The sequence below is a fragment of the Mastomys coucha genome, unplaced genomic scaffold (assembly GCF_008632895.1).
Source record: "Mastomys coucha isolate ucsf_1 unplaced genomic scaffold, UCSF_Mcou_1 pScaffold20, whole genome shotgun sequence".
In the NCBI taxonomy this organism is placed as follows: domain Eukaryota; kingdom Metazoa; phylum Chordata; class Mammalia; order Rodentia; family Muridae; genus Mastomys; species Mastomys coucha.
The window spans coordinates 11,094,084-11,111,314 of NW_022196903.1; the positions used below are offsets into that span (position 1 = coordinate 11,094,084).

General features: G+C 36.8%; 1 protein-coding gene across 11 annotated transcripts in view; it reads left to right on the top strand.

The window, feature by feature from the left end:
* Foxp2 (forkhead box P2) overlaps nt 1-17,231 on the top strand; it is a 534,032-nt gene that overhangs the window by 465,897 nt on the left and 50,904 nt on the right. For 7 of the 11 annotated variants that reach the window (XM_031381198.1, XM_031381200.1, XM_031381202.1 and 4 more), the window contains 3 exons: nt 5,523-5,660; nt 6,753-6,965; nt 8,494-8,668. In XM_031381198.1, coding sequence (XP_031237058.1) covers nt 5,523-5,660; nt 6,753-6,965; nt 8,494-8,668 — 526 coding nt within the window. The remainder of the gene's footprint in view (nt 1-5,522; nt 5,661-6,752; nt 6,966-8,493; nt 8,669-17,231) is intronic. The other 4 variants (XM_031381204.1, XM_031381205.1, XM_031381206.1 and 1 more) reach the window with 2 other exon arrangements.

The window sequence follows — 17,231 nt, forward strand, 5'->3', positions numbered from 1 at the left end:
CCCCCCCCCCCCCCCCCCGCTGAACTAGCTGAACACCCTACTGTTGTCTGTAATTACTGATGATATTCTGGGTTTTACAACTTAAAATAAAACCGGGCACTTCAGTTGAAAAGTGTTATTGATTTTGTTTGTATTCTGCTCTTATCTGTCTAAGCATTACCGTTGTGTAGGTTAAGTTTGCAAAGAATACAGAGTGAGGGTGAGATCTGCGGTAACTTCTTCCCGAAGAGATGAGGGCTCTAATGAACAATGCTGCAGATTTGTTTGAATATGAATGTGCAGTGGGATGGAGTTTGACCTTCAGCTGTGATTTCAGTTCGTCAGGATTAGTCAAGCTAGGCGATCAAGACTGCTAATGCATAATGATTTATAAAATGAAAAATGTGTAGTGACCATGCAAATGTTTCAGCTAATCAAAGAGGGGAACTTTAGCTTTGAGAAGAAAGGAAAACAAGGGCATGTCAAGGCCTAAACCAAAGAAGTATGTAAAATAATCTGAGCAGCTTGATTAGCCAGGGTGAGATTAGAAGTTGCTTTTTCTGGCCTTTAAACATGTGGTATAGCATATTATATACCAGACGTCTGTAGTCTCTGTTCCGGGCCTGTATGAGTGGCCTGATTCCCTCCAATGCTAAAGAATAGGCTAAAATCTCAGCGAGATGTTTGCTTCAAACTCTGAGAATGGCAAAGTTGGACGAACTCTGCCTCCTCAAGCTACATAACTAAATATTAAAATTAGGGTCTTAAGAATGATGTGGTTGAACGTAAGCAGTGGTGGATCGTGACTCGAAGGATGCTCACAGCTGTCCCTGCACTCCGCTGCTCTTTCTGCTGTCCCTACCACACTTTCCCTCTGCTCAGAGACTGCATTAAAGAGCAGTGTGCACTGTCTACCCCAGGCCTCTCTAAATACTCTGCTCAGGACTTGATAAAAGCCTGCAAATGCCACTCAGTTCATTGTCAGTTCTTTTGAATATGACAAAACCAGGAAGCTTTTGGAAAGCTATGATTATGATAGATGGTTATACCTGCAACCAAGCCTGGAATTTGGACCAAACCTGTCAATTGAGTGAGATCATTTCCTACATGACAGTAAACTGCAGGTGTAAGGCTGGGGAGAGTACAAAGCATTGATCAAGAAGGAGAACCAGACGTTTTCTACCCTTGTATGTCACGATGGGAACAGAACTGAAATGTGAATCCCCGTTTTTGCATTGATTACACAAGGAGTCACTTTTTTTAAAGTGCAGAGGTCAGGACTCGCTTTGTCTGAACATCTGAAGCAAACAATAAAGGAGTCTGTGAGCTCATAGATAGTGGACTCCATGACTTAGAAATGATGATTTTCACTGTGAAAGCTCATCTCCAGGTCGTGACTACATTTTCCATCTCATACTTATTAAAGGACTGGACTGACACCTTTTCAATCACCTACACATAGTAGGGAAGTTCAATCACACATAGTAGGGATGTTTAATTAAGTGATGCACTTAATGTGGAAACATAACGCTTCCAGGAAGATTGCCATAATCCTCGGCTGTAATAAGCCACCATGCTTCCTTCAAACACATTTTTAGTTCCTTTTCTGTGACTCCTAAATTCACATTTTAGATTGACTTGAGGGATATGGTCTTGACAGCGTGTCTGTCCTAAGAACTTTCTGACCCCTTCAATGAAGAGCTGGAAGAATTTACAAATACCTTTATTATATATGTACTTTCAAATAACCTAAAGTTATCACCTACTCTTTGGAGAGTAACACCTGTATTTTTTTCTTTAAGCATCTGGCTCATCCCAAGACAATCTCAGACTTTTTCTACTCTCCTTTTAGTTTACATAACTGTATCATTGTTTTCCAGTATCTTGTTGGTAGACCAAAGCTGTAAGTTCTTGCTTAATTTATCTGGTGACAAAATAAAGACAAATAAGGTTCCATGTTTGGCAGGATCACTGTAAGGTTTAGATCTGCCAACATAGTAACTACAAAATGAGAGGAAAAGAGAAATGGCTGTTTCCTTTCTGTTCTTCTCCAGGAGCTCGACTCTGTCAGTATTTACTGGTATTTACTAGTACACCCACTAAGGTAAACCCATCAGACTCTCCCCTGCCTCCCTGACAGAAAGTGTCACAGGTCTTTCTCCCTTACCTCTGGCACACATTTAATGAACTAGACAGGCATCGGGATGTTTGCCTGCATCAAATTTTATAGCTAGTAGTAATTATGCTGGCTAGTTAACACTAACCATAGAAATCTCTGTGGATTCCTCTGGAGAAATCCATAGCTCTGTGTGAATCCAGAACTTTTTTAAGTCTGATGCTTTTTTTTCTGAATATTGATAAATAGTGTAGTACCAAGATTTTTACACATACGCCTTCTTTTTGATTAGTGGGTTCCTACGTAGCTCCTGGTAGCAAAAATAAACAAACAATTTTAGAGTATTCTACATGTACTAAAGACAATATGTCAGTTAAAATTAATCACAAAGATATATTTTGAATTTTGAAAATTGTATATGTTTTCACATAAGGCTACTGAGAAGTCTGAACACAGAGTATAATTGATAGTGATGTTTTTTGGCTACTTAGTCTGGTCAGTTGGTTTTATGTGTGTGTGTGTGTGTGTGTGTGTGTTTGTGTGTTTGTGTGTGTGTGTGTGTACACACATGTGCTCACAGGTGCACAATTAAATGTGGATTTAGATGATATCATCAATTTTCATTAAATGTTTGAAATCCTTCAGACATGTTTTCCTACCTCTTATATGAGGTATATAAGTTGTGTATTGGTATATATTTAGGAAAGTAGAGAATACAACTTGGCATGCGCTGTTTGGCTTATCTTTTAGATGGCAGCTTTTCAGAGGTCAGAATGTAATTAAAATGTGAATGCATCGCATACATCTGAGCTATGCATGTATAACTTCCTCTTGCCCCTGATGTGGGAATATACATTTGTGTCATAGCAATCTGTAAGAAACTCACAAGTCATTAGAAGCTTAAAACTTAAATTATTCTGCTCAGTGAGAGAACTGACTACTAATCTTTGAAGTTGTATAGACAGCAGACAATTTACTTTGGCCAAATACCAATCCAGTCACATAGCATAGAAAGAATTACAAAGTCCTGTCCTGTAGATCAGCTGGAAGCCAACTGTGAGCTTGGGAACACTACGACACTCCTCCATTCATAGAATTGCCCTAGAACATTTACTCGTGAGTATTATGCATAGAGCACTTTAACTTGGAGAAAGGCAGAGATTTAAGTGACTACAGAACAAGCAATGAGGAGCAGTTAGACAAGAAAGACAGTGTGATTCTCAAGAAATGATCACCTTCAGGGAAGGTGCATATTTACAGCTATGTGTAGACATGGGTGTTCCATACCAATCTGCCCCACTTCCCTCTTTTGTTCCTTCCCTCCTTCGTTCCTTCCTTCGTTTGTTCATTCCTTCCTTCCTCCTCCTCTTCCTCCCTCCCTCCCTTCCTCCTTACTACTCTCCTTACTTCCATCCCTCCATTCCTTCCTGCTTTGTTCTCCTTCTGTCTTTGTGTTGTTTTCCATCTAATCTACCTACACTGGCACTCATGAAATGAAAGTGTACCATGTCTTTCTCTGCCCCTGAGTTGCTGTCTGATTCCCAGCTCCTTGATGAGACCATGATGTCAATGATTGTTAGAAAAATGACATATTTTGTAGCTTGAACTCCACCCTCCCACCAATTTAGTTTAATCAATCTATTTGTTTATCCAAGAACAAATGATTAAACTGACAACTTTTTAACATTTTAAATGACAAGGCACCCAGAAACACATCAGGGTAACTCCTTACTCTTATTTAGAAAGGTCTAAGGCCTTTGGTTCCTCATCTTTCTTTCTCAGTCTCCAACTGACTGAGTTTAGATCACTCAGGGTACTACATACTATAATAAAATTAAATATTACAATCTATATTCTTTAATTCAGAAATAATTTTGAGAATCACTGAGCTATTTTTGTCACACTGTTTCTTTCCCATGATATAAAATGAATCAAATTAATCTGTGTTTTAACTTACTAACATGGAAAATACAGAAAAACACAGTGTTAAAAATATAAGTATTTTTATTTTCGATCATTTGAGTAGAAGAAATTCACCTTGGAATTCCTTTCTTTTTCATCATTTCCACTTATGACCTCTTTTTCATTATTAATTTCTCATTTTTATTGTCAAGTGTCAGATTAGAAAAGCATGAACCTCATTGAAAATTAGTATTATATTGTGAATTTTTCCAATTAATCATTTCCTGTTTTCAAAGAAAGATTGTCTTGTAGATTTGTTCTAAATCAGTTATTTATATAAATATTAGCTTTTATTTATAATAAAAGTGATTTTCTCCTCAAGAGACAAAGTGAATATTTTCTCAAAGGATGCAGTTTGGCCATCTGACACACATTTGACTGTGTGCTGGTTGGTAGAGAGCAAGGCCCCTAGCAGAGCGACCTGCTCTACTCTGAGCATGCACCTCTGAGGCCCAAGACATCCCTGGGCTTCTCTGCTATCCTGCTCCTGATTCTTCGTATCTTTTGGTTCTCTAGAATGTTCTCCCAGTGCTTTTTCTTATCTATCTTCTTTTCTTCCTTCTTTTTCCTCTGTATCTTTCTCTTTCCCACATTCCCTTTTCCCCCTTTAATCTTAGAATTTAACTTTTAGAAAATAGAAGAGGAAAGTTTGGAAAAGAATGTTTTGATTGTTGTTATTATAATGGAGAATCTTTGAGTAATCTTCAGATTTCTGGACCTCTTAGTATAGGTTTGGCTGTGGTAAGAAGACATATCTTTAAAAACTCCTATATCATTTACTCCACGTGATTATTTTCATATTTATCACTGTGTGCAATTTTTATCTTTTTCGTTTACATTTATCTATAGTGTGTGTATGTGTGTGTGTCTGTGTGTGTGTATGTGGTGTGTGTGTGTGTGTGTGTGTGTGTGTCTGTGTCTGTGTGTGTGTGTGGTGAGTTCTTGAGATTTCACTCTGAATCCTGGAATTCTGGAGGCAGGGGCAATTGGACCTCTGTGAGGTCCAGTCCAGCCTGGTCTACAAACGCTTGTTCAAGGACAACGGTATATTACATATATGCTTTGTTCAACTATAAACTCCAGTTATTTATATGCATATTTTAGTTGTTTAGCATTTTATTTTGATGATACATTTTAAGCATTTCCAAAGGCTTTTAGTTACAGCAGTGAGGCACTGAAAAGATGCTCAATGATAGCTTCTGGAACTATTGCCATATTTATTTCCATCTGTATTACCTGAAGTTCCAACACCATTGTACAAGTACATTTGAAACTCAAGCTTGAAGTGAGAGCCTGGTGAGCTCTGATGTCTCTGGAAAACTATTGTAATAGAAAGTTACACAACTGGACATATATACCACATGGGGCCATTGTTGGTGAATAACTCAAAAACAATGTCATATGGCTGTGCAAAGATCAGCAAATCCTGAGCTATGACAGCCCTTTTCCTCTCTCTCCATGAAAGGTGCCCGTGTCGGTGGCCATGATGACTCCCCAAGTGATCACCCCTCAGCAGATGCAGCAGATTCTTCAGCAGCAGGTCCTGTCTCCTCAGCAGCTCCAGGCCCTCCTCCAGCAGCAGCAAGCAGTGATGCTGCAGCAGGTAATGTGGGTTACCGGCTTTGGTGCTCTGGTCCAGCTCACAGGGTGCAGATTCTGCCAGCAGTGCACTGGGCTTATTGGATAGTGTGGTCTCCACTTACAGAGGCAATCAATCAGCATGTTATGATAGAAGTGCCACGTTGTCCTTGTAGAGGTACATAGGAGCATTTAAGTTACTCATTCTCTTTGAATGGACTCAAGTCTAGAACAAGAGCAGACAGAGGACAAAGTGGGAAGCAACTTGAAGAATCAGTATTGGAATACTCAGATTCTTAGGGACATTTACTTTTAGATTTGCCAAGAGGTATACCAAGATACAACATAATTATTGTTTTTTAAACCCATAACACTTTAGCAATTCCTTTAGTTCTAACAAATAGGAAAAATGCCACTTTGCAGGGAGCACGTGCAGAAAGCATCTTACACACACACACACACACCACACCACACCACACCAAGGTATAGTCTTTATTTAAGAATATGCTACTAGAATAAAATTAAGCAGATAAAGAGCAAGCTCATAGTATTTTTGCGGTAATACATACAGTGAGCCATTCTGATTATTGAAGTGTTGAGTATTGATAAGTAGATTCCAAATGTGATACTTGCTTTTTATGATGAAAATAATGTCCTTCACCAGAAGTCAGAAGTCTTAATGGCTTACATACTATGGCTTCTAGTTGTGCCTACAAGTTGCATAGATTTGTAATACCCCTTGTGCTAAAACACTGAGAAACTAAGCTATTTTCTGCTAAGAATATAACATCCCACTTTGGTAGAACTTAACAGTTGATCCTTCCAAGAGGTAGGGCATAGCCTGTTCTTAGGTTGGCATAGGATTCAGATGTGCTCATTCAGAGTGTTTACATTAGAGTACAGGTTTTCTAGACCCTTTTGTTTAGGATTGTTTTAACTCTGGATTGGAAATTTTCAGAACTGCTTTGAGGGGGGATAGGATGTAGAACTGTCTCCTTAAATCCAATGCATTTTTTTTCCCCATGAGGTGAATCTTAATGGCTACCCTACCATGTGTCAGTCTAGAAGAGTTTAGGACATTTATAATACATGAAACTTTTGCCTTTATTTATTAAAGTCAAAATGGTTTATTCAGCAACAACTACAAGAGTTTTACAAGAAACAGCAAGAGCAGTTACATCTTCAGCTTTTGCAACAGCAGCAGCAGCAGCAGCAGCAACAGCAGCAGCAGCAACAGCAGCAGCAGCAACAGCAGCAGCAGCAGCAGCAACAGCAGCAGCAGCAACAGCAGCAGCAACAGCAGCAGCATCCTGGAAAGCAAGCAAAAGAGGTAGGATCTAGTTACTTCATTGATATATAACAGCATGGGGTTGAGAAGGCGCTTTGAGAGGCAAGGATAGTCTCAGATCCTCCTATAACAAGGCTCTTGCTGTCAAAGATGCAGTGTTCTATATTTTTACTGAGCTTAATAACAGTGACAGTGAGACTCTCATGCTCTCCTTTTTTGTAGCATGGGACTTGAGAGTCACAATCCATTGCTGGCTGTCGTCTAATGTTCACTAATGAATCACAATGTACAAAGAGCAAGCTGTGTGCTGGACAAAGTACTGATTATCCTGTATTCACTGAGAATCCAAGTTGGTGAGGGAACCTTATTTTTTCTCAGTCGTACAGCTCAGAGAACACGCATGCAAATTGTGTTTAGCCCATTGTTGGGGGCAGGGAGACTAAGAGAAAAACTGGTTGAGCACAGATTTCAAAGTCACAGGCCCCTGATTAATGAACTGCTAGGGTAGGTTTGGAGTGGCGAGTAGAAAGTTACCGTTTGATATGCTCATAAATCAAACTGACAAGCTGGCTTCTCGGGCCTAGCTTGCGCTTGTCAGCAAACTGCATCACATATAAACATAATACAAACAAAACATGTTGAAGTAGTTAAATTGATCAGCAGGTATCAGGGTTGCTGTCTTCAAGCTGCCCATTATGCAAACGTACAGGAAACAGTTTTGACCTCCTGAGGTTTTGTTTCTGTTTGGATTTGTGAATAGAATTTCAGACAGCCATCAACTACAGAATAGAAATTGCTCCCTTATTTCTCAGAGGCTTTGGGCAATCCACATGACTTGCTCCATTATGCAGTCTGTTTTCCAGTGAGCGCATCAGAAGTTTCTCTTTTCCCCAAACTAAAAAGGAAAGGTCTTCCACACAGCTTGTCTTCCTCTGAAGTGTGCCTGCCATCTTCTACCCTCCCGAGTCCAAAGAACTCTGGTTTGTCTTGTAATGCCTCACCAGACTAGAAGTTAGACTTTTCTTTATAATAAGAGCACTTTCTTTTGGACTTGCATATAATTCCACCTTTAGTATATTCAAAAGAAGAAACAGAGGAAGAGAGTGAGAGAGTTAATGTGCCTGCCCTGGGAGCTCCAGCCACGTTTACTGATAGATCACTAGTAATCATATCCTTGGACCTCCACTCATCAGATCTACTAAGGTGGAAAAAAGTGAGAGTATTGCGGAAGTTGATCATTTCTATGATGTTTTAATCCTTTTGTCTAAATAAACTTACGGTCATTGGCAATGAACTAGTTTCTAGATAGCTGAGCATTTGTTAGATTCTGTCTTTAAACCTTGCTCACTACCATTAGTGAGAATTCCTGGTTCTCTGACGCTGTTTACCTCCCAATAAGCAGGCAGCTTACTACCTAGAGGCTGTTCATGTTCTGCTTCTGGACTTTGACCCTGGAATGATCAAGAACACTTCTGGGCAGGGAAAGGAGCATATCTTTCTGTGTGTGAGCGTAGTTTGTGCGCACCTTGTTCTCTGCTGTTGACTGGGTCGGGTTTTCTGACACCCACAGCAGCAGCAGCAACAGCAGCAGCAGCAGTTGGCCGCCCAGCAGCTTGTCTTCCAGCAGCAGCTTCTCCAAATGCAGCAACTACAGCAGCAACAACATCTACTCAGCCTTCAGCGCCAGGGCCTCATCTCCATCCCTCCTGGCCAAGCAGCCCTTCCTGTCCAGTCGCTGCCTCAAGGTACAGAGGGTGTGCTACAAATACTTCATTCTGCTCTTGTGCTTTCTACCACCTCATGCTCTTGTGGATATATCTTATACCTTGAGGTATTCTCACTAATGTCCTTCAAGTTGATAGGAAAGCATTAGTGCTACCATGGTCACCTGGCCCACTTTCTATAGTTTCAGAAACTCTACCACACATTACTTTCAAATGTATAGTAAAACTGTCTTAAGTATTTTGTTAAATATTAAATGTATGTCAGTTGGTCTTATAGGCAGGAGTAATGTATGAGGCAATATAATTCATGCACCATTGAGTATACAGGAGACTATCTTAGCAAGAGTAGTGATACTCCGTATACCATGAACTGATAATGAGTTTGGGTGGACAACTGATGAAAACACAGATTTCTAGACTAGGAACTAAAATCACAAAAAGGTTGTGCATCTGCAGAGCAGTTGTAAGCTCTGTGGTTGGGAATCCTACCTTATGTCATGGGATTACAGTGATAACCTTTCCCCAAATTCCCTGTACATACAATGAAAATTATAGTTTTAAATGCTATTGACCATATTCATATATATATATATATGGTGTGAGTATATATGCATATATGAAAGGTCTGAGTGTGCTCTAATGTAGTTATAAATGCATTATTATCAATTGTGGGGAAAAGCGGTTTAGGGAAGGTATAAATAAGATGGCTCAAGTTCTTAATTAAGGAAAAAGTCAAGTATTGTTAATCTTTATGAATGGATGTTCAAATTTGCATTGCGATTGTGAGGTGACAAAGTTCATTTATACAAGTGGACTTTAACTCAAGTTCATTGTTTCTGTCACAGAGGAGTGTATCTTACACTAGTGTTTGTCACAGAGTTTACTGACTGTAAGATACACTCATGAAAAGCAAGAAAAATTTAATATGAAAAGTGAAGTCAAATAAACAATATCCAATACTTATGTTGCACATGACCATTGTTTGATGGGCAATAAAATTATTGATATAATAGTATACAATTTCTTTTATTTATGAAGTTGCTTTTCCTTTTCCATAGCTTCTCTGAGGTTTTATTCTTTTATCTATTTTGAGGTCTTCTAAATTCACCTGTCTGCAGCATTCCTCAAAAATCCAGAAAAGCAAAGTTTACTTATTGAAAGAAAGTCTGGACATAGATCCACTTTTAATACTTATTTTAGAAAGAAATGGAATGATTTTCAGTATCATCTTAGAAAGGAACTTTGCATTCATGAATTATGGTTCTTTAGAAAAGTAAGTATGCTCAGAAGAAAAATGAAGAATCAAAATTTACCAAGGACATTTCTAAATTAATTCAGTGCAAGTGTAGACATTCTTGATAAAAACTGTTGATAGAAACACAAAGAGAAAAAATAAGTTTATCTCATTGGTATTTTTAGTACAAGTTAAAAAAATCTCCATTCCATTTAAAATCTTTTCAAAAATAAATCACAATTTAGCAAAATTTTATTATAGTAATGTATTTTAAATTATTTTAGAAAGCTTAAATCTCTTATTTAAAATAATTTTTCAACTGCATTCTTTCAACTCAAGCAAAAGTCTCATCAAGGAAGGCAATTTATTTTTGTGTAACCATTTCAGTCATTTTCAAATGACAATTTCTCTTATTTTTAAGGTAGTTTTGGATAGAACTATATTTCACTATTTTTCCTACTTTAATTGTCACATATAAAAGCTAAAATACTCACAATGGAGAAATTTTAGCAAATAAAGACTCAAAAAGCAAAGCTTAGTTTGTACAGAAATTTACTTACTTTTTTTGTTTGTTTTTTGAGACAAAGTCTCACTCTGTAGCTAATGGTGGCATGAAATTCACTATGTAGCACTGAACTGGTCTTGAACTCACAAACAATTATTCTGTCTCAGTCCTGAAAATGCTGGAGTTACAAGCCTAAGCAAGAACATTTGCCTAGAAAGTTTATACTTAAGAAAAAAATCATGGTGTTACAAAAGTATTTTTCCATTAATAAAGGAGAAATAATGAAATTGAACAATCATAGCCTCAAACCTCAATGGGCGCTGTGGCCACTGCTCTTGATGTTACCAACATGATGAATAGAAACTATAACCCTCATCATACATTTCCTAATTATTAAATGTGCAACATATCATTTCTGAGAACCATAATTCAAACACAGGCTGAGTTTGTTTAATACCAACCAGCCATGAACATGAATGCTCCACTTTCCCAAACTCTAGGTCCAATGACCTAGGATTCTATATCCATAAAGTCAGCCAACTGTGAATCAAATGTATTGGAGTAAAAATGGTTTGTGCTAAGAATGTACACAGTTATTTCTCACCATTTACCCCTGGAAGTACAATGCTATTTGTATAGCATTAACATGACATTAGCTATTACACTCAAGGATGTATTTAGTATATGTTCTATCTGTATCATATATATATATATATATATATATGTATATGCATATATATATATGTATATGTGTATGTTTGTATTTGTATATGTATGATAGCTACAGACCTATATATCACTTATAGATATATCTATATATAGGTACATATATACCAAAATCTGTCATACTAGAGTTATAGTTTTAGAGACAGAGATAAAAAGATAGAGACAGACATAGATAGAGATGGAGAGAAAGAGAGAGAGATGTAGACATATAGAGAGAATTATAACTCCATCATAACAGATTTTGGTGTTTTCAGGGCATATATCCTGAGTGACAACTATAATATCATATTACTATGATGAAAATCTAAAATCCAAGTGAGAAATAGTAAAGATGTAATTATTGAATAATACAGGTCCCAGCCATCTGTCTTAGCTGTTTTTTATTTCACGTAAAATAATTTTGAATTCTTTCATTATCAGTTTTTAGTTCACCTTGCACTGAGCTTTTGATTTATTGATTAATTGGCCATGAATAATAATCACATGAAAACCAAATGGGATTACCATACATTGATGGATGGTGTTCTCATTATGTCTTCAAAAATATGACATAATTTATTTATCTCCATGATTTAACACAACTTCCCCTGGCAACTTTAAATTATGGTTTCTGAAACTATTTAAATGTATATAAATATCAGAAATAACACTTTAAAATTTTGACATAATAGATTTGTAGAACTTTTTCTCTAAAGTTACACAATAAATTTCATCACTTTAATATGAACTCTTTTAAAATGTAATTATTTAAGTCATAAATGCTATTATACTTCTGGATTTATAAAATATGTACTAAATTAATGTCTCTAAACATATACATAGTTTTTATTAAGAGGGAGTGACAGCAGATTACAGAAATCAAGTAAAAATAGTGAACTTGTAAATTAGTCTCAAGTACACTAATTATAAAAATGTTTAATATATAAATAGTATACATCTAAATGATTTAATTTAGCAGCATCATATAGTGAATATATATTCATTATATAATATCATAATAACTAATAATATATAGTATATTTAATTATTAAATATTAATATGTTTTTTATATAATATATAATGATGCCATGGCCTACCCATTACCAAGATAAAATTATTCATTGTACAGTTACTTTGCTGTTATTGCTGGTGTTATTTGAGGCAGTATTTATCTGTCTAAGAGCCTTGGCTATCCAAGCGCTCACAATGTTGACCAGGCTGGCCTCGAACTTCAAGACCTACCTGCCTCTGCCTCTTATGTGCTGGGATTAAGGTGTGTACCACTAGAACCTGGATTACTTTATATTTTTACAGTTTTGTTTAGCATCAAATAAATTTTACTTTCAGAATATAATCATAGGTTGATTGTGACTTTATTGAAAATTTATTTTTCCTTGCTTTTAGTTACTTGAAGTTAACTGCATCCTCTCCTCGCCTCAGTCTAGAGAACTCCACAAAGAATGAATGCATTTTAAAGTGTTCAGCATCTGAAGCAGTATGATGGAGTTTCACAGCATCCTTTTTAACCCAACTGCTATGTGAACTGCATCTCTGTCAAGCATACCTACATAGTGTCCATACTGTGTACACTCTCCATTTCCCATTCATTTAAACCTCTTCAATATTAGATCTGTTATTGTGGCATCCCTTATTTTAATTATGGCCATAGAACCGAGAAGTGATACTAGTGATTTAGATTTGGCAAGGGGAAGTTGCAAATTACCCCACTATAAGTAAAAAAGCTGAAACTTAGTCTTGCATGGTGACACATGCCTTCAGTCCCAGCACTCAGGAGACAGAGGCAGGCCAACCTCTGTGAGTCTGAGACCAGCCTGGTCTAGAAAGGTTTCAAGACAGCCAGGGCAGTTACATAGAGGAAAATCTGTCTAAAAACAAAACAAAACAAAACAAACAAAAAACCAAACAAACAAACAAAAGCAAAACTGAAACTTGTCCTAATAAGTGGTTAAACCCAAATAGTAAAGCTGCTTAGATTTACTATAGTAATGAATGTCCTATCTATGAAACTCAGACAGGTAACTTTCTCATCACAGCTCACAGCGCAAAACTCACAGCAGTCATGAATGATAGGTGCACAGTTAAGGTGGGAAAAGCATCAACTATAGGTTTTGTTACTTACTATTCACAGTTTCAAATGCGCAGGGGCCTTGAAACATATTGCTGTTTATGGGCAGAAACATGGGTTGAAAGCTTTCTCTCACTCCATTTCACATATTTTATAGATATGGGAGTTATTTAAGATGTATGGTTTCAATTAACAATCAATAAAGGCTGGGCTGTAGACAGCACTGTTTTGATTTCATACCTGGTAGAACTAGGTGAGCTGGGAAGAAGAGAGCTGTCAGATAACAAAGAATATGAAATAATGACTTTATGCTCACTTAGGAATGTGCTCAACATAATACTTGGCTCAGTTGTCACCCAAAGTCAGCCATTTGACCTGCATACCTCACCACTCCTCATATCCTGGATCTTTTGCTTAGTCAGTGTTTATACATTTTTCAGGTCATGATCAGATAAAACCAAGGTTTAATAATAACAGCAATAGAAACAAATATAAGCAATGCACACCATGCAGAATTATTATTCAAATACCAGGGTGTATTTCATTTGTTGCTTCATAGGCAGATATTCTTTCAATTAATTATAATTTAAATACTTTTGTATTGCTTCAAGAATAAACTTTGACACGATCACCTTTATTCCAAGCACTCATGAATCAGAAATAGGTGAATCATTATGAGTTCAAAGTCAGCCTAGTACATAGTGAATTCTAAACCAGCAAAAAAAAAAAAAGAGAGAGAGAGAGAGAGATAAAGAAAAGGAAGGAAGAATGAAAGGAAAAAGAAAAGAAGAGACAAAGAAAAAAGAAAAGGAAAGAAGGTTGCTTGCAAATTTGTTTATTCATAGAAAATATCTTGTAAATAATTAAATGAATAGAAGATTACTGGGTATATTTAATTTTTACAATGTAAATAGGAAAGATTGAGATTAAATTATATAACATTTCAAATTGTTGTAGACTTATTTATAAAACTAGCATGTGCTACATTAAAATAGATTGATCTGTTTGGTTCTCAGGTTCTATTGTTGAGATCTGATATCACACGTTTAACAAGATCAAGTGAAAACCCAGACTGAAATGGATTTCATTCTGTTTAATTCATAAATCTTCTTAGAAATACTCAACGAATTTTGAATGTTGACTGAAATGATTAAAGATAGTTTCTGACTTCAAAAGGATATAGATTATAACATATAAGTAGGAAAATTATCAATTCTAACTTTCTCCTTCTCTATAAACTTAGAGGGCGATGCCTGTATCCTATTGTAGAGATATATATCTTTGGGTCTTAGTCTTAAGTAAATATTGGTGGACAGAACACAGAAATATCTGAATTCAAAATGCTGATGTCAACTTGTTTTGTTTTGTTTGTTTGATTTGGGTTTTTTGGTTTTTTGCTTTGTTTGTTTTGGTTTGGTTTGGTTTGGTTTGGTTTGGTTTGGTTTGGTTTCTTTGGTTTTGATTATTTGAGACAAGGTTTCTATGTGTAGCTCTGGCTGTCCTGTAACCCTCTCTGTAGACCAGGCTGGCCTTGAACCAACAGAGATCTCCCTGCTCCTGCTTCCTGTGTGCTAGGATTAAAGGTGTGCACCACCACTACCCCGTGTTAACTTGTCTTAATGCATTATGATTGATACAAATATTTCTACTAAACTTTGCTTTTATTACTTTTGTGTAACCCTAGAAATTTGCAAAATACTATTAAATAACATTTCATTCATTAGATATTCACAGTAGACTTATACTGTATATAATGTATACAAGTTATTTTTGTATGTATGTACATATATGTGCTATATGATTTTTGTATACAAATGTGTGTGTGCAGGTGTGAATGCCTATGTGTGTGGGGGGACACATGTTTATACATACATATACATAGAGGTCAAACGGCTATTGCTAGTGTCTTTATTACTTTCTATCTTCCTTTCTTGTTTAAGACAGGGTATCTCAGTGAACATACTGTTCACTGATTCTGCTAGGCTGGCTATCCAGTGAAGTTCTCTCTCTCATACCACCCTGTGTGTAGGTGTGGGTGCTTGCACCCATATGCACACTTAGAAACCAGAGGTGGATATCCAATACTGTGTACTATCCATCTCTATAATATTCTCTCAAGAAAGATCTTTTGCTGCACCAGGAGCCATGCTAGTGACCAGGAAGCTGTAGCTATTGCTTTCCCTACCTCCTACAGTGGTCAGCTTACAGACATGTGGAACCACACTGGGCTTTTGATGATGCTGAAAACTTGAAATTAGGTCCTTATACTTACAGAGCAAGCACTCAGGTGCTATCCACTAAGCCGTCACTTGGCTTTTTACATGGGAGTTAGAAATCAAAACTCAAGTTTTCCTGTACATATGATATGCACTTTCTCAATTGAGCCATCTCCTCAGACCTTAAAAAAAAATTAACCTTAAAAAATTTTTCTGAAAACAAAGGAAGAAAAGATTTTAAAAAGACAAATAGTGTCACTTACTTTAATTTAAAAAGTATAAGCATAGCATTTAATGATAAGGACAACCACTAAAAATTGTTTAATTCAAGGTTGTAAAATATATACATGAACTATGAGATCATAATTAAGTTCTAGCACAATTCTTGGCACCCTGTGTTTACTCCATAAACTCAGAATAAAGGATCAAAGGATTATGATTAAATTGCTCTTTCTGCTATATGATCTGATGCTCGTCTAATAATTCATCTTTTATTGGCTTGACTCTCGAGGAAACATTTCTCAAATGTTTAGTCCTAAGCACAGCAGTGACTAGGAACCAGGTTCAAGCCATCATTGAGAAGGAGAGGAATAGGTTCCATTGTCATGGACTTTTAAAGTAGCATGCCGAGTAGTGGGCTTTAGAACTTAGCTGCGTCTTGGATAGGTTCAGAGAGATTGGCTCATCTTCACTGAATATAAGAATTGATTATTATTCTTTAATATTCTAAGCCATTGCTCCCTAGAATAAGTTTGCCAGTGCCTTGATGGTAAGCAGATTAGTCATAAAATCTTTTTGAGGTCCTACTAAGGACCTACCCCTGGACACCTTCTTACGGCATGAGGACATCAGTAAGTCATGTCCAAAGAATAGCATACAAAAACATCTATGAAAATCATTCAAAAGCAAGTAAATACTTGTATTAACCAAATTATTAACAAAGCACATAAACTAAGTATCAGTAACTTCACTAACTGCTGTAGTCTTTCAAAGTATTTTCATAGTAAGTATATCAAGTATCACTAGTAGCATCCGTAACTCTTTAGACATTGATCTTACAGGTAGCAATGCCTGTACGTAAGATCTTCATTAAAGGCAACCAAACGTCAGTGTTACAAAGAACAGGGCTTCAAGAACTGTATTACTCCATTGCAAACAAAGAGATCAACTGCACTTATTGAACACAAGCAAAAGAAAAACCTGATCTCGTTTGTCAGACAAACTTTTGAAGAGTGACACTTTCGTAATGAGAGAGGATGAGAGAAGAGAAAGATTGAGAGGGAAGGACAGACTGTAAGAGCCATGGCTCCATTAACAGACCAGTCTTTGAATAATTTCAGAAGCTAAGTTAGTATTCTTGAAGTAGTCTCGATAGCCAAGAAATGATGGAAAAACAAGGAGGAGGAGGAAGGATATTGGTGGCTGCTATGGCCAACGACCTCTCAGGGCAGGAGTTGGGGGTGATTTTCAAGCTGTCTAAGAAAAGAGGAGAAAACCTTGAGTGTCTCCCCAGTGAGAGTAGCTGCATCTGTGAGAATAGCCAGAGAAGAGGCCAGAGAACGCATGCATGTTTGCAGCAGAACGGAAGCACCAGATAGCTACAAAGAGAAGAAAAGTGAAGAAGGTGATAGCTGAGATCAGGCAAAAGACACAAATGGGTACAGAAGAGACCACATAGTGGGGCCACAGTAAGGGCTAGGCTTTTGTTTGGTTTTGTTTTGCTTGGTTTTGCTTTGTATCTAAGTATTGGAAAACACTCTTAAGGGCTTAAGGAGAATGGACATGACTTAATTTACCTTGAAATAGATCATTTTTAACGATTGTGTGAAGAACAAGT